Raw genomic sequence first — 17210 nt, 5'->3', positions numbered from 1 at the left:
TTGACCGAACTCCGGTGAGCTCCACCGACGAAACAAATAGGAACAGACCGGATTCTAGCTGAATCTCACCCCAATATTGAACGAAAATTAGGGATTTTTGCGACTGTAGGACTGATTCGACTAACCAAGAGTTTGATTCCGGCGGATCTCATTATTTCCGATCGAAGTCAACTAGAACCGACCCAGAGCTAGCAGCTCTGGTGACACTTACCGGATAAAAATATCTAACTCGCCATTCCTCTCTCGATCTTCTCTCTCCATCTCTCTCAGTTCTAATCTCTCCCTTTCACGCCTCCTTCTCCAACCTGTGCGTATACCGGTGTGTGTGCAAGTAGAAGAGTGGAATCTCCTAAAAAATGGAAAATTTGGCCCCTTTCTATTCACTGATTTATGCATGTATTCGAAGAGATGAGATAGAAGGGATGAATATGGTGAATCTAGAAGAAAAAAACCCTTCTTTGATCTGTATATGTGTGTATATCGTTCTTTGCCAAAATGGAAAAATGGTCCTTTTGTCCCCCTCCTGGAAGTTTCCTAGTGGGGCCTCTTTCTAATGTTTATCCCTTTTTAACTTTGTGGATAAGAAATATGAGGGGGAGGGGGTCACGTGGGTATGGGGTGTTGGGGGTAGGGGTATGGGTAATGTGTCTTCTTTTAATTGAAAGGTTTGTTAGGATGTTAAAAAGAATAAAAGTTTGTTAGGGATTTTGTTGAGAGTTATTTTTTGTATTTTTGTGGGATGTAATTACATGGGTGAGGGTACACGGTAGGATAAGGTAAAAAATGGGGAGATTGAGTTTCGAAAGGGACAAAATTACGTGCCTACGCTAGTGTGTGAATACTATCGTCACTTGGTAATGGAACCTTAGTCAAGTTGTAAGTGCTAGCACCAGATGGACACAAATCATTCTCACGAGGAGAATCAATTTCGTCATCTAAAGGATCAACTAGTGCTTGTGTACCTACAATAAGAGTTTGGTCCTCATGTGACCTAACAATATTAAGAGTATCACAAAATGAAGACTCATGCACTCCTACACTAGGTAAAACCGCAACTACGTTCATATGAGTATAGGGGATAACATTTTTACCTCGTAGCTCACATGAGCTACGGTCTACATCTTGACGTATGTCCGGGTAGCCCACTTGCTCCCTTGGAACTCCCATATGATCCAACCTTTCATTTATCACTTCCCATTAACGGGTAATGGCTTTAAGTTTAGCCAAAATAGCACTTGTAGCCGCAGGTTCCATCATAATTGCACCTAAAAAAAAAGTCTACAAAATAAAACACAAGTTAGTTCAAAACAACCTCACCACACTCTCACACACTTCATCATTTCACACTTGAATTTACAAGTGTTGCAAGTCATCTTGTAGTTCGTGAAGAGTCGAGGGGTGAGTCTACTCCTTGGTCGGAATGGATTCTTTGTTTGAAGACTCAAGGAAATAATGTCCGAACTTGAACCAAGAAATTCTACGATTCAAAAATAAGAAAAGCACAAAATAACGCTAACACGAACAAACGGGCACAAAAACTAACTAACAAGCTAGTAGGAGATTACTAGGTCGTCAATTAGTGCTCAAACCAACAAATGAACTAAGAAACAATAAAATGAAACTAAGGAATCTAAAAGTTGAACTCAAAATATTGTGTGAACAATAATTTAGTGATGTGGCAGTCCACTATTGGCCTCGGTTTTGTCAAAATTTTACTCTCCAATTTCAAGTCTTGACCAATCTACAATTTGAAAATGGTGGATTTGGTTAATGGAGGGAAATTTGGTCTTGGAACTTCATTTTCAAGTTCAAAACAAGACTTGACCTTCTTGGTACTTTCTCTTTGAAACAAGGTCCTTAAATCAAGGAAAGTAGGTGAAAAGTGGTTGTCAAGTCTTTTGAGTGATGTGATCAAGTCTTTCACCAACAAGTACTACAACTTGGTCTTTCACCTTTTGTGGATCTAATGTTCACTTTTTGTTTTAACAAAAGATGAAAAGGGTGAAGAACAACAAGAACACAATAACAACACCAAGAACAACAACAATATTCTCCAAGAACAATAAAAAATTCCAACGCCCAACTCCACAACAACAAGGCCTTCAACACGGTCAAGGCGTAGAATGACAACAACATCAAATCAGCCACACTTTGTTCGCATTAACAATATCAACAAGTTTAAGTTCAAGCTTAGATTTGGACACTTTTTAGTATTGGTAAGATAGAAACCAACACTAGAAACACTCTAAACAACAAAATACTACAAGATCTAGTCACAAAGACATAAGTCTCGGCCAAGAAAACAACAAGAACAACAACTTTCTCGACCAAGAACAACAAGAACGGGCAGATTACTTCTTTTCTGGATTTTTTTTTTCAATTTTTCAACTCTTTTTTTATATATATATTTTTTTCAACTCTCAAGCTCAATATTGATCTTGTTAGAACAAAATCAAAGGTGGATTTGATACCAAATGATACAAGACTAAGTGTGTATCAAGAGATTCAAGTCAACACAAGAGCAACAAGCTGAACAACAAGGTGCTAGTGAATCGAAATAGGTCACTCACGGCTTCACTAGAATTTAGATTTAGTTTTGAGCAAAAAAAGAGATGAACACAAGAACAACAATGATAGTGAATCGAAAGAGTCCCACACGGCTTCACTAAACTTTAAAGACTAACAACAATACAATGTTAACAAAAGAGATGGATAGATAGTTTGACATACAATATTCAAGAATCTAAGAACCCTAACCACATGTAAGGACCCTAAGATTAATGAATGTTAACACCAAACTCTTACGTTGACAAAAGGAGGGACTTTACCTCCCTAATCACCAACATATCAAGCCAAAGATGCAACACAAGTGATATCCACACTTGGACAACCCTAGTTACGGATTGGTGGCTTTTCCAAGCCCTACAACTAAGGGTTGTTACACTCCTCATACTAGTGAGCGAGTTTGTCTTCCATCAATAAACAACTAATGACAAAAAGACCTAAAATGTTCTATTTATATTCTATTACAAGACAAGGCAAAATGGCAACAATTCCCTTAAAGGGTGGGGTGGCCATGGAGTACATTTGGACCCAATGAAGTGACCAAAATACCTTTAATGAAGATGACCCATTAAGTGTTGTCCAAAATCATGAGTCCTCAAGTCTTCGATGCTCCAAGCAATCTTCCACACATGGCCTTGCTTGTGCTCAAAATGGGTCTTTCTTGCATATTCTTGTGCCATCGGGGTGACCAAGTCTTGAGCCTTTAAATGATGACCTCCAATCATGTCTTCAAAAATTAAGGTGTCTCTTTTACTTGTATCAGTTTCTTTCTCATCAACACTAAAAAGTATCCAAATCTAAGATTTAACTTGAACTTGTTGAAGTTGTTGATGTGAACAAGGTGTGGCTGAGTTGGATGTTGTTGTTACCTAAACCTTGGCCGATTTGATGGTCTTGTTGTAGTGGAGTTGGAAACTGAAATTGTTGTTGTTCTTGGACTTGTTGTGTTCTTAAGGTTCTTCACCCTTTTCATCTTTTGTTAAAACAAAAAGTGAACATTAGATCCACAAAGGGTGAAAGACCAAGTTGTAGTACTTGTTGGTGAAAGACTTGATCACATCACTCAAAAGACTTGACAACTACTTTTCACCTACTTTCCTTGATTTAAGGACCTTGTTTCAAGGAGAACGTACCAAGAAGGTCAAGTCTTGTTTTGAACTTGAAAATAAAGCTCCAAGACCAAATTTCCCTCCATTAACCAAATCCACTATTTTCAAATTGTAGATTGGTCAAGACTTGAAATTGGAGAGTAAAATTTTGATAAAACCGAGGCCAATAGTGGACTACCACATCACTAAATTACTGTTCACACAATATTTTGAGTTCAACTTTTAGATTTCTTAGTTTCATTTTATTGTTTCTTAGTTTCGTTTGTTGGTTTGAACACTAATTGACACCTAGTAATCTCCTACTAGCTTGTTAGTTAGTTTTTGTGCCCGTTTGTTTATGTTAGCGTTATTTTGTGCTTTTCTAGTTTTTGAATCGTAGAATTTCTTGGTTCAAGTTCGGACATTATTTCCTTGAGTCTTAAAACGAAGAATCCATTTCGACCAAGGAGTAGACTCACCCCTCGACTCTTCACGAACTACAAGCCGACTTGCAACACTTGTGAATCTAAGTGTGAAATGATCAAGTGTGTGAGAGTGTGGTGAGGTTGTTTCGAACTAACTTATGTTTTATTTTATAGACTTGTTCTTTTTTTAAGGTGCAATTATGATGGAACCCACGGCTTCAAGTGCTATTTTGGCTAAACTTGAAGCCATTACCCATCAATGGGAAGTGATAAATGAAAGGTTGGATCATATGGGAGTTCCAAGGGAGCAAGTGGGCTACCCGAACACACGTCAAGATGAAGATCGTAGCTCATGTGAGCTACGAGGTAAAAATGTTATCCCCTACACTCATATGAACATAGTTGCGGTTTTACCTAGTGTAGGAGTGCATGAGTCTTCATTTTGTGATACTTTTGATATTGTTAGGTCAGATGAGGACCAAACTCTTGTTGTAGGTACACAAGCACTAGTTGATCCTTTAGATGACGAAATTAGTTCTCCTCGTGAGAATGATTTGTGTCCATGTGGTGCTAGCACTTACAACTTGACTAAGGTTCCATTACCAAGTGACGATAGTATTCACACACTAGTTGACCCTTGTGAAAAAACAAGGTGAGTCTACGTTAGTATGTGAATTGCCAACAACTAGTGAGGGTCAGCAAAATGATCAACCGGGCGTAGATGATCTTGATTTGCTTGAATATTTAAAAAACCCGAGTTGTGATTATCTTTGTGAAGATGATTTTGATTGTGGTCCTTTGGCTTCCCGTGATGGTTTGTACATATGTGGGGATAACTCTTGTGAAAGAGAAGGTGATATATGCTTAGAAATGTCATCTACTTCGTCTTTATGTGTTTCTTATGTTGGGCATATTCCTAGTGAAAATTTTAAAACTAGTAGTAAGTGCATGCATGGGAACTTTTTATTTGAATTTAACTTATGGAACACCTTTCTCAACCCTCTTTTAGTTCATGATACTTTTAATAGTGATAAAGAGGGCTTGCTTAATTTTGAGGATGACACCCGAGGGGAAAGTGAGAGTGGTCGAGACCTAAGCCCTTGGCTACGTCTCCCATTTAATCCCAGTAACTTCTTAGGGTGTGAAGGATGGATAGTTCTTGGTCGATCCACTTGTTTAAGTGATATTGTTATATGTGTTAGGTGGACTTTACTTTTAATTAGGACATCACCCCTTGATGGTGATTCCTTTCTCCAACTCCTTTGTAATTTTTTTTCTAAGTCCCTCGTGATTATAACAAAGGACATGTGGTTATATCTCAAGTGTGTACGTCCTTGGCATGTTGATGTTGTTTATTGTACTAACTCTAACCCTCATGTCATGAGGATGTGGTGCTTGTTTGTCTTCTCTTTGTTCTTGCAAGGTTTGGATTCGAGGTCAAATCCTTTTCAAGAAGGGAAGGATGATACAAATCAAATGACCACCTTAATTTTTGAAGACATGATTGGAGGTCATCATTTAAAGGCTCAAGACTTGGTCACCCCGAGGGCATAAGAATATGCAAGGAAGGCCCGTTTTGAGTACAAGCAAGGCCGTGTATGGAAGATTGCTTGGAGCATCGAAGACTTAAAGACTCACGGTTTTGGACAATACTTAATGGGTCATGATTTGGTCATCTTCATTAATGGTATTTTGGTCTCTTCATTGGGTCCAAATGCACTCCATGGCCACCCCTCCCTTTAAGGGCATTGTTGTCATTTTGCCTTGTCTTGTAATAGAATATAAATAGAACATTTTAGGTCTTTTTCTCATTAGTTGTTTATTGATGAAAGACAAACTCTCTCTCAAGTGTGAGGAGTGTAACACCCCTTAGTTGTAGGACTTGGAAAATCCACCAATCCGTAACTAGGGCTGCCCAAGTGTGGATATCACTTATGTTGCATCGTTGGCTTGATACGTTGGTGATTAGGGAGGAAAAGTCACTCTTTTGACAACGTAAGAGTTTGGTGTTAACATTCATTAATATTAGGGTCCTTACATATGGTTAGGGTTCTTAGATTCTTGAATATTGTATGTCAAACTATCTATCCATCTCTTTTGTTAACATTGTATTGTTATTGGTCTTTGAAGTCTAGTGAAGCCGTGTGGGGCACTTTCGGTTCACTAGCATTGTTATTCTTGTGTTCATCTCTTTTCTTGCTCAAAACTAAATTTAAAGTCTAGTGAAGCCGTGAGTGGCCTAATTCGATTCACTAGCACCTTGTTGTTCAGCTTGTTGCTCTTGTGTTGGCTTGAATCTCTTGATACACACTTGGTCTTGTAGCAATGTTTGGGCCAAAGGCATCAATAGCCACTCAAACTTATTGTCAAAATTCACTTAGACACCTCAACTATAGCTTGTACCTATCAGGCCCCTAAAGCCCCCAAATTTTGATTTAATTGGGCATTTTTTTGTCAATCAGCAAAAGGCTTAAGTGTGTGTTGCACACAAGTGATGATGTGGAAAAATTAACCAATTAAAAAAAACACGTGGCAAAATAAAATTATACATGGAATTGCTAATATTTTCTATTTTTTATTTAATTATTTATTTAATAATAATTTCTTAATTTAAAAAAAAAAAAAAAAAACACCCCCCACCCCGTCGTCGTCTTCTTCACCCTCCTCCCGCGTCTTCAAGCATCCCCCACCCACCCAATCATCGTCTTCTTCACCCCCCTCCCCCGGCGTCTTCACACACACACACACATAGTCGTCGTCATCACCCCATCCCCCTTCACTGCAAACTTCTATTTTTTTGGACTGAAATTTTTTTTGTTGTTGTCATTTATATGAATTTACATACATTAACTCTTGCTATGAATAATATGTTGAAAATCCAACAATTCAAATGTAGCAAATTTTCATTTTTTCCGGCGAACTTTTATTTTTTTGGCACACTAATGGCGGAAAAGAATAAGATTAACAACAAAAAAAATTTTAATCAAATTCAAAAGTAAGAACAAGAAAGGAGAAAAAGTAGAAAAAATAATAGGAGAATTAAGTTTAGAAAGAAAAAAAGGAATGAAGAAGAAGAATGGTGAAGATGATGAAATAGGGGTATCGGGGGGGGGGGGGGGGGGGGGAAAACATGTTGGAGGTTTTTTTTAAAAGAAATTTTTTTTTATAAAAAATAGGTGGAGGCTTTTTTTTAAAAATTTAGTTTTAAAAAAAAAAAAAAAAAAAAATTGGGGCCCTCAGTGCCATTTGGCACTTTTCTATTCGTAACTTAATAAAAAAATTATTCTTGACGCGCCTCTCGAGATTACACAGCGCGCGCAGTGCCATGTAGGCAAAAAATGCCCAATTGAATCAAAATTCTGGGGGTTTAGGGGCCTAATAGGTACAGGCCATAGTTGAGATGTCTAAGTGAATTTTGGCAACAAGTTTGAGTGCCTATCGATGCCTTTGGCCTTATGTATACATAACATTTATACAATGTTGATACATGAAAAAGAGATTAACATGGAAAATTTATTTTAAGAAAAACGAAAAACATATTTTTACTATAGAAAAATGCAGCCAAAAAAACAACAGAAAAAGTTTATTTTACAAAAATTGCTGCTGAAAAAAAGAAAAAAAAAAAAAAAGGCCTAATGTCTTTTTTTGTTTGGTAAAAGCCCAAAAATCTAAGAGGCCCAATAAGCAGAGACCCGCCCAACTTATATGTTACGCTATTTTACCCAATTGTTTTCACTCAGTCTTAAAGAAGAAGCATTTTTATTAGTGAGATCTGAATCGAAAGAAGAGCAAAGTAGTAGAAGAAGAAGATGGCAGGATCAGGACCCGACCCGTTGTTCGGATTGAGGAACAACTTCTACATAGGTGCTTACCAAGCTGCAATTAACAACAGTGATGTACCCAATCTCTCTCAAGATGACGCCGTTGAAAGAGACACTCTTGTTTACCGTTCTTATATTGCCCTTGGCAGTCATCAGGTTTCTCTATTCTTTTCATCATTTTCTCTTTTCATTGAATTCTTCTGTAAATTCATTCTTTGCTTTCGATTGCAGCTTGTGATCAGTGAGATCGATGCATCTGCTGCTACTCCTCTTCAGGCTGTCAAATTGCTCGCTCTCTACCTTTCCAACCCTGATAATAAGGTCCACAATTTAATTTAAATTTTTTTTCTCTGCTTTAGTGATCTGTTGAGAATGTGCTAGATACCGCGTCTTGTTATTCCCGGATTTGATGTGGTAGATCTGATTGAAAGTAGACTCTCAACTAACAGGAGTTTCTTCTTTTGGGTGCGGTGGGGGGTGGGGGATGGGGGTTAACTCCCAATATCTACTATTCCATTTGCTAATGCAAGAGTGATTGTGCATTGTTAATGGAGTTCTTCGCTTCCAAATTTAATTCCTAGACCCAAAATTTATCGGCCCAGTTTATTGCACTTCTCTTTTTGCCTTTTTCAGCGAGTTTTATCTCCAAACATTGAGGGTAATAATTCTAATTTTTTTGTTTGGCGCACAAGGGTGTCATTGAGTGGTATGAGAATCATGAGGTCTCACATTCAAATCTCACGGAAACTAAAACACTAGGTGTTTAGAATCTGTGATCTATGTGTTATTTAACTTGGTGCAGCTTACATTCTCAGCATTAACTGTGCAAAGAAACTAGAGGCTTCCGAGCACTTCTACTTTGATCTAACTAGCAAAATTGGGTTTTTAAATATGAGTTTTTGGGTAGCTTTCATTGTTATCTTTTTTGACTCAATATGGTCACATTTATTGGGTATATCAACTGATAAGTTTATTGCTGTTTCCTAGCAGGTTTTTGCACTAAACTACTTTAATCCGTAATAGTAGCTACGTGATTTAAAATATTGAAAGAAATAACCATAAAGTTTGAGCAATAGATCTGGTAATCTGTACTCTAAGGTTGTTATTGTAGTTCGAGGTTGTTTTATAGTATTATAGCACTTGCTATTAAATCTTTCTGTAAATCCGTTGGAAAGATCTGTGATGTATTTGGTGGACATGATCGGTGCAACTCAAGTACATCCATTCATATATAGTATATGCTGCTGGAATAGCAGCTTAGGAAATTCAGTTCGAGTGACATTATTGGGTCCTACTTATTGATACACACGAAGAGGAGTAGAGATGAGTTCTCCCTATTATATAGCCCTTGATCAAAGTAAATGAATCATTTGTTTGTAACTATGAAGTTTTTGGAAGATGCTTTATTATAAACATCTTATGTGCTCTTTGCGGAAGTGTTTTCCCCTATTTTTTATGGACAAGAGGAGGTAATTAGCTGTAACTTTCTTTGTTATGTTCTAGGAAACAGCAATCGCCAGTCTTCGTGAATTACTAGGAGATCCTGCCATAGGAAGCAACCCTATACTGAGGCTTATTGCTGGGATCGTGTTCATGCATGAGCAGGATTACAATGAAGCTTTGAAACACACAAATGCTGGTGGAACAATGGAATTGTGAGTTGCTCTCTTTTCTTCTGTTGTATAATTGCTTTGAAGGTGCTATTATAGTGTAGAGATACATTGAGGGTATTTTCTTTTTGATGGACTCACTGAAACTTCTGCTTTAGGAACTGGGTGAATGGCTATTCTGAGACAAAAAGGCATGTCTATGTGAGAAGTGGTAGAGGAAATGGTCTTATACCAAAAAGTATTACAGAATGGATATAATAACATAACCTTTTTTATGGGGAAAGTTTAACTAGAACCTTAAAAGTGCTAATAATCTTAATGCAAACTTGTGCAAGTATGAGTTTATGCTAGATCTTCTGGCAGCTGATCGAATCACAGAACTTTTGGTGGTTCAACTCCAAACCCTCCCAAATCCTCCAATTCTGAAATGGCTCTTTCGAAATCTTTTGTTTGATTATCTATTTCTGTTTGTGCACTTTTGTACCCCGTGTTTTCGCTTTTTGTTGTTTGATATTCTAATGAATGGAACTTCATACATATCACAAAACAAGAGAGTGGAACTTCATCATTTTGAAATTTGTGGAGGACAGTGATTAAATCATGGAGAGTGCTAGCTAAGGATATTTATTTCATCACGGTTGTATTCGAATTTATTCCTTAAGCTAAATTAAGAAGCTTCTCTTCAAACTGAATTTGTTTTTCCTTTCTTGCTTCACCTTGGCTAGTTTAGTTTCTAGATGTACCTTGTCATATTTTCAAGTTATGCAAGTGAAACGTTGTAGTCTTGACATTTTTATGAGTTTCTGCTTCAATGGATTTTAGGTCTAGAATACCTTTTATTTTCCATCTACTTTTGAGGTTAGAATCTATTTATAACAACACTTTTCATTTCCCTGACTAAATGTGTTTATGCAGGCATGCTTTGAATGTCCAGATACTCATTAAGATGCATAGGTCGGATTATGCAGAGAAACAATTGAGAATCATGCAGCAAGTTGATGAAGATCATACACTAACTCAACTTGCAATGGCATGGTTAAACTTGGCAGTGGTACATAACAAGTTATATATGGTTAAACTTGGCAGTGGTACATAACAAGTTATATATGGTTGCGTAACAAAAAATTATTAGCAGGGAATACTCATAAATATATTCTGTTTTCAGGGTGGTTCAAAAATACAAGAAGCATATCTTATTTTCCAAGACTTCTCTGAGAAGTATCAGATGACTAGCTTAATCCTGAATGGAAAGGCTGTTTGTTGCATGCACATGGGTAACTTTGACGAAGCTGAGACTCTGTTGCTTGAAGCCTTAAACAAGGTTGCTTTGACATGATAACATCTTCTATATTTATATCGGTTGAGCTATTACTTATAAAAGAATCAATTAACCTTCATATGTCCAAGTTCTGTTGATTATACTGAATGATTTTGCTAATATTCATGTAGCAAAATCGTTCTCACAACGCACTATCATGGCATTCAGACTTGTTTTCACTGCCTTCTCATTATATGCCCATTGTCTTTATGAAAATATTTAATAATGTGTCCCCCATTTCTGTATCACTTACGAGCTTGTTCATTTATGCAGGACGCTAAGGATCCAGAAACGCTGGCCAATCTAGTTGTCTGCAGTCTTCACCTTGGGAAACCATCCGCACGCTATCTCAAGTATGATGAATCATATGTTTACCATTTGTTTCAACTTTTTATTGAATGAATCTAGTTGTGATACCATAATGGTTATAGAAGGATAGAAGAATTACATTTTACAATTTGTCAGATTAAGTCAGGTTCCTAATTCACAACTTTGGAAGTATCTTGGGTTCATAAAATCTTTATATTAATATACTGTTCAACCATGACAAAGTCATGGTAGCTAGAAAGAATTACTAATGGGCTGCTTGTTGTGTGGCTTGGTGTTTGCAGCCAGTTGAAATTGTCAAACCCAGACCACATACTTGTCAAGCGCGCGGCATCTGCTGAAGAAAGTTTTGATAGAGCAGTCCAAACTGTTGCTTGAAGAAAAGTTGCTGCCTGTCTGTCTCTTTATTTTCCTTACTAAAGAGTACAAGAATCAAATGCGGAAGCTATCTTTTGTAGTGTCAGCTCCTTGCATGTTCATTTGGTTATATTTGTCGGACAATTTACAGATTGGCATGTCCATGTAAAATTTACCTGCAACTTAAATATTAGAACTATACTGTTTAAATACCCTTTACCTATGATCTGATTTCGGCTGAGCAAAGCTAATTTTGCAGGCAAATTTTTTTAGAAAATGTTGGTCTTTGTAGCCAAGAGCGTTTTAGTGGCATAACATTTGTCATTGAACTTATGCTTAGGTCATAATTTGTGTCGTTGAACTTATGTTTTGGGTTATAACATGTCCTTGAACTTATGTTCTGAGGCATAACTAGTCCTACTGAACGTAATCTTGCGAGAACGTATATCTCTGCTAACGGGGGTCTTGACGTGACCCAGACGTCGTTGGCGTCGGATCAGTAGGGCTGGCATTCGGTAAGTTCACGCTATCCCTCCCTCTCTCTCCCCTCGTTGGGTTTTCCCGTTTCTACTACTTTGCCATCTCCTCGTCACTGCTTTCGTCGGCGAGTTAAGGTCCCCGTCGACTTGACTTTGACTCCGGCGACAAAGTCGGCGCGCAGATTCGGTTACAAGTGACCGTTTTCGGCGAGTCCAAGATATATGCTGGTTCAGATCTGATTTGCTCCCGGCATCATTCCAGCGACTGTCCGGCGACAATATTTCGACGACTAATTTCTGCAGCAAATTGCCGGGATCCAGCATACCATGCAAGAGGAGGAAGTGGTCTATAAGCTAATCCGGTGACTTTTGACCTTTGCTATTTACTTTCGCATATTATTTTTCGTATCTTGACTTGCTTTAATTTGTTGGGATTGCCTACTGTATTGGATTGGTGACTTGCCTTGCACTCTTATTATTTTGTTTTGTTGTTTTTGGACCTGACACTGTGCTATATATTTACTGTTGTTAGTTCTTGTTTGTGTTTTGTTTTTGTTCGTGTTTCTATCGTTCTTTGTATTTCTTTATGAGTAGTGGCTTTGGGCGTTGATGATAGGGTAAGGTCTAGTCCGGGGGGTTGGGGCTGGGGGCTGGTGTTGGGGTGAGGGATGAGGGGAGGGTGGGTTTGGGGGTGGGGGTAGAGAGGAAAGCTGGTTTGGGGCGGGGGGCTAAGTCCGGTGTTAGGATAGGTTTGGGGTATGGAGCGAGGGGTGGTAGAGGTGGATGCGACTTGAGAGTTGATAGGTTGAAGGTGGGGTTTTGGAACATAGGAGCCTTCAGGGTAAGTCCATAGAGCTTGTGAAGATTCTTAGATAGAGGGGGATTAATATTGTATGTGTTCAGGAGACTAAGTGGGTAAGGTCTAAGGTTAGGGATGTGAATGCGTACAAGCTTTGGTACTCGGGAAGCGACAGATGTAGGAATGGAGTAGGCATCTTAGTAGATGAAGAGCTTAGAGAGTAGGTAGTGGAGGTGAAGAGGATCAACGATAGGTTGATGTCTATTAAGTTCGTCATTGGGGGTGTACGCTGAACGTGTGTAGTGTTTATATGCAGTAGGTGGGCTTGGACGGAGAGGAGAAGAAACAGTTTTGGGAGGCTTTGGATGAGGTGGTGAGAGACGTGCCTAGCTCTGAGAAAATTATGGTAGCAGGGGATTTTAATGGTCACATAGGGGTATTACCAGGAGGCTATGGCGATGTGCATGGTGGGTACGGTTTTAGGGAGAGGAATGATGAGGGAGTGGCTCTGTTGGATTTTATAAGGGCTTTTGGGATGATGGTAGTGAATTCGAGCTTTCCGAAGAAGGAGGATCACCTTCCGAAGCGCAATAGCCAAGACCCAGATTGACTTTCTATTGCTTAAGAAAGGGGATAGGATGTTGTGTCGGGATTGTAAGGTCATTTCGAGTGAGAATCTTTCGACCCAGCACAAGCTTCTGGTGATGGACCTGGGTTTAAAAAGAGGATAGGAAGAGAAGGGTGGGGAGGGCCAACCTAGGATTAAGTGGGGTGGCTTGACGTCGGTGAATGCGCTGGAGATAGGGAAGAAGGTGGCGAAATAGGAGGTATGGGAGTGTAGGGGGATGTGGATGGTATGTGGGATAAGGCAGCTAGGTGCATCAAAGAGATGGCTAGAGAGGTATTGGGTGTCTCGAGGGGCCGGGCTGGTCAGCGTCGGAGGGACTGGTGATGGAATGAAGAAGTTAAGAAGAAAGTGGAGACTAAGAAAGGGGCGTATGCTAAGTTGGTAGAGAGTAAGGATGAAAAGGATAAGCGAGTAAATAGGGAGGAGTACAAGTTAGCTAGAAGAGAGGTCAAGTTAGCAGTTACGGCTATCAAGACGGCAACGTTTAAGAGCTTGTATGAGGGGTTAGAAGAGAGAGACGGGGAAAAAAATTATTTAGGCTTGCAAGACTAGGGGGAGAGGAAAGGGCGGGACCTTGATCAAGTGAAGTGGATTAAGGGGGATGATGGTAGTATGCTGGTGAAGGACGTGCATATTAAGAGAAGATGGCAGTCGTATTTTCATTGCCTCTTAAATGAGGAGGGGGATAGGGACATTGTGTTAGGTGAACTGGAGCACTCAGAGGGGTGTCATGATTTCAGCTATTGTAGGCGTTTTAAGATGGAGAAGGTCAGCGAGGCTGTTCGAAGGATGAAGAGGGGTAAGGCGACGAGGCCGGATGAGATTTCTGTGAATTTTTGAAAGTTTACAGGCAGGGCTGGTGTAAGGTGGTTGGCGGAGTTGTTTAACGGCATCTTTAAGACTGTGAAAATACCTGAGGCTTGGAGATGGAGTACCATGATTTCTTTATATAAGAACAAGGGTGACATTCAGAGTTGCACCAACTATAGGGGTATTAAGTTGTTGAGTCACATGATGAAGATTTTGGAGAGAGTGATCGAGCGAAGGTTGAGGAGGATAATGTCTATTTTGAAGAATCAGTTTGGATTTATGCCCGGACGCTTGACGATGGAGGAAATTCATCTGGTGCGGAGACTGGTGGAGCAGTATAGGAAAAGAAAGAAGGACTTGCACATGGTGTTTATCGACTTGGAGAAGGCATACGATAAAGTCCCTAGGGAGGTACTTTGGAGATGTTTGGAGGTGAGTGGGGTCCCGATAGCGTACATCAAATCGATTAAGGACATGTATGAGGGAGCAAAGACTCAGGTGAGGACGGCAGGAGAAGATTTAAAGCATTTCTCGATTTTAACGGGGTTGCATCAGGGATCGACTCTTAACCTGTTTTTATTTGCGGTGGTGATGGATGTGTTGACACGGCGTATTCAAGGTGAGATGCATTGGTGTATGCTTTTTGCAGATGATGTTGTTTTGATTTATGAGACGCGGGAAGGTGTGAATGATAAATTGAAGGTTTGGAGATAAACCCAGGTTGACTAGGAGCAAGACTAAGTATATGGAATGCAAGTTTAATGACTTGAGGCAGGAGGACGACGGGGTAGTGAGGTTGAGGTCCCAGGTTGTTTGTAGGAAGAATAGTTTTAAGTATCTCGGATCGATAATTCAGAAAAATTGTGAGATTGATGAGAATATCTCCCATCGTATTGGGGCAGGTTGGATGAAGTGGAGGCTAGCCTTGGGAGTGTTATGTGATAAGAAAGTGCCTCCCAAACTGAAAGGCAAGTTCTACAGAGTGGCAGTCTGACCGGTCATGTTGTACGGAGCGGAGTGTTGGCTAATCAAGAACTATCATGTTCAAAAAGTGAAGGTGGCGGAAATGCGGATGTTGCGTTGGATGTGTGGGCTTACTAGGGGTGATAGGTTAGGAATGAGACTGTTCGTGAGAAGGTTGGAGTGGCTTCGGTGGAGGACAAAATGCAAGAAGTTCGACTGAGATGGTTTGGGAATGTGATGAGGAGGGGCACGGATGCCCCAATTCGTAGGTGTGAGAGGCTAGCTTTGGATGGCTTCAGACGGGGTAGGGGTAGGTCAAAGAAGTAGTAGAGAGTGGTGATTAAACGTGACATGGAGCAGTTACAGCTTACCGAGAACATGACCCTAGATAGGAAGGTATGGAGAACGCGAATTAGGATAGAAGGCTAGTGCATGTGGGGGGTGCCTTTGGTACTTTAGTGTAGGGTATTAATGTGTGCGTGTCTTATCTCTGTTGTGCCATGTTGTTTCATGCTTTTATTATGAATTTGTTTATTATTCTCTGTCTTGAGCCGAGGGTCTATCGGAAACAACCTTGCTACCTCTACGGAGGTAGTGGTATGGACTGCGTACATCTTACCCTCCCCAGACCCCACTATATGAAAATACACTGGGTTTGTTGTTGTTGTTGTTGTTTCAATGTCAGAGATATTTTTCGACCACTTTCTTCCTTATTTAAGGGGCAAAATTAAAGACCATCTCAAAATAGAGGCATTTTATTTTATTTTAAAAAAAAAAATAAAATCTTCCTTTATTTAATGAAGAATATTAAATTTAATAAAAGAAGTAAATCATCCTTACTTAAAATAGAATCAAGAAAAATGTTTACCTATATTATATAGTTTTGACCACAAATTAGACATGAATGTAAAAAATAATTTCAACTTCCTACTCCAACTAAAGTACTTTCAACATTTAAAAAATAGCCTCGAAAGTTGGCAATGCTACAAGACACGTGGCTAGTTGGTACCAACTTCCTAATAAAGGTTTTGATTAGGTTAGGTAGCCAAATATAGTGTCTTTTTAGAAAAAGGGAGGAGAAGAGAAATGGAAACATGAAGTAAAATTCAAAATCATGGGTGTAGTTATTATCAAATGTTGATGTGTCACTCTCATATTGCAAATATTTATTATAGTAATAAATAAATTAATAATATTGCCTCAATTTTTGCAGTAGTAGTAGGTGCAATTTCTTGTTCAACCTTAAGTGGTGTTTCATTTTCCTCCTCCTTACACGCCTTTAATTTACATAGTACTAGCAATAATTAGATGGAGAGGCCACATCAATCAAATGTCACTATGCCATTGGTTCTTTATTAGTCAAAAATTATGCAGAGTAGCCGCCTATCTTTAAACCAAACTCATAAAGTAATCGATATTTGTCAAAATTTACTTAGACATCTAAACTAAAACACGTTTCTGTCAAGTCTCTAAACCCCTCATATTTTGTTCCAATTGAACCTTCTTTCCCCTATCAGCAAAAAGTTCAAAGTGTATGTTACACATATGCGATGACGTAGCAAAATGAGCTAATTAAAAGATGACACGTGGCATTGTGGGTCCAATAATTATTAAAAATTAAATATAACTTTTTTAAAAAAACTATATACAAATGGCATTGAGGAAATTATTAAAAAATAATTATAAAATTATTTGAAAAATAAAAATAAAAAACTGATTATTTAAAAAAAAATTATAAACTTTTTTTAAAAATGAAATAAATTATAAAAAAAATATTTAACAAAATTAATTATTAAAAAAATTTATAAAACTTTTTAAAAAATGAAAACAAAAATGGCATTGAGGATATAAATTATGAAAAAATAATTATAAAATTATTTGAAAAATAAAAATAAAAAACTGATTATTTTAAAAAAATATAATTTTTTAAAATGAAATAAATTATTTAAAAAGTATTTAAAAAATAAAAAATATATTAAAAAAATTATAAAACTTTTTAAAAAATGAAAATAAAAAATGG

The 17210-nt window shown here is 38.3% G+C and overlaps 1 protein-coding gene across 1 annotated transcript; it reads left to right on the top strand.

Annotated features, from left to right (window-relative positions):
- Positions 1-7810: 7810 nt before the first annotated feature.
- Positions 7811-11757, top strand: LOC107859001 (coatomer subunit epsilon-1). Its single transcript, XM_016703845.2, has 7 exons — positions 7811-8055; positions 8131-8220; positions 9403-9554; positions 10425-10560; positions 10675-10830; positions 11101-11180; positions 11439-11757. Exons 1-7 carry the CDS (start codon positions 7888-7890, stop codon positions 11530-11532), a joined length of 876 nt encoding a protein of 291 aa, XP_016559331.1. The 5' UTR covers positions 7811-7887; the 3' UTR covers positions 11533-11757.
- The last annotated feature ends 5453 nt before the right edge of the window (positions 11758-17210 follow it).

The sequence above is a fragment of the Capsicum annuum genome, chromosome 2 (assembly GCF_002878395.1).
Source record: "Capsicum annuum cultivar UCD-10X-F1 chromosome 2, UCD10Xv1.1, whole genome shotgun sequence".
NCBI lineage: Eukaryota > Viridiplantae > Streptophyta > Magnoliopsida > Solanales > Solanaceae > Capsicum > Capsicum annuum.
This window is presented reverse-complemented; position numbering and strand designations above follow the sequence as displayed.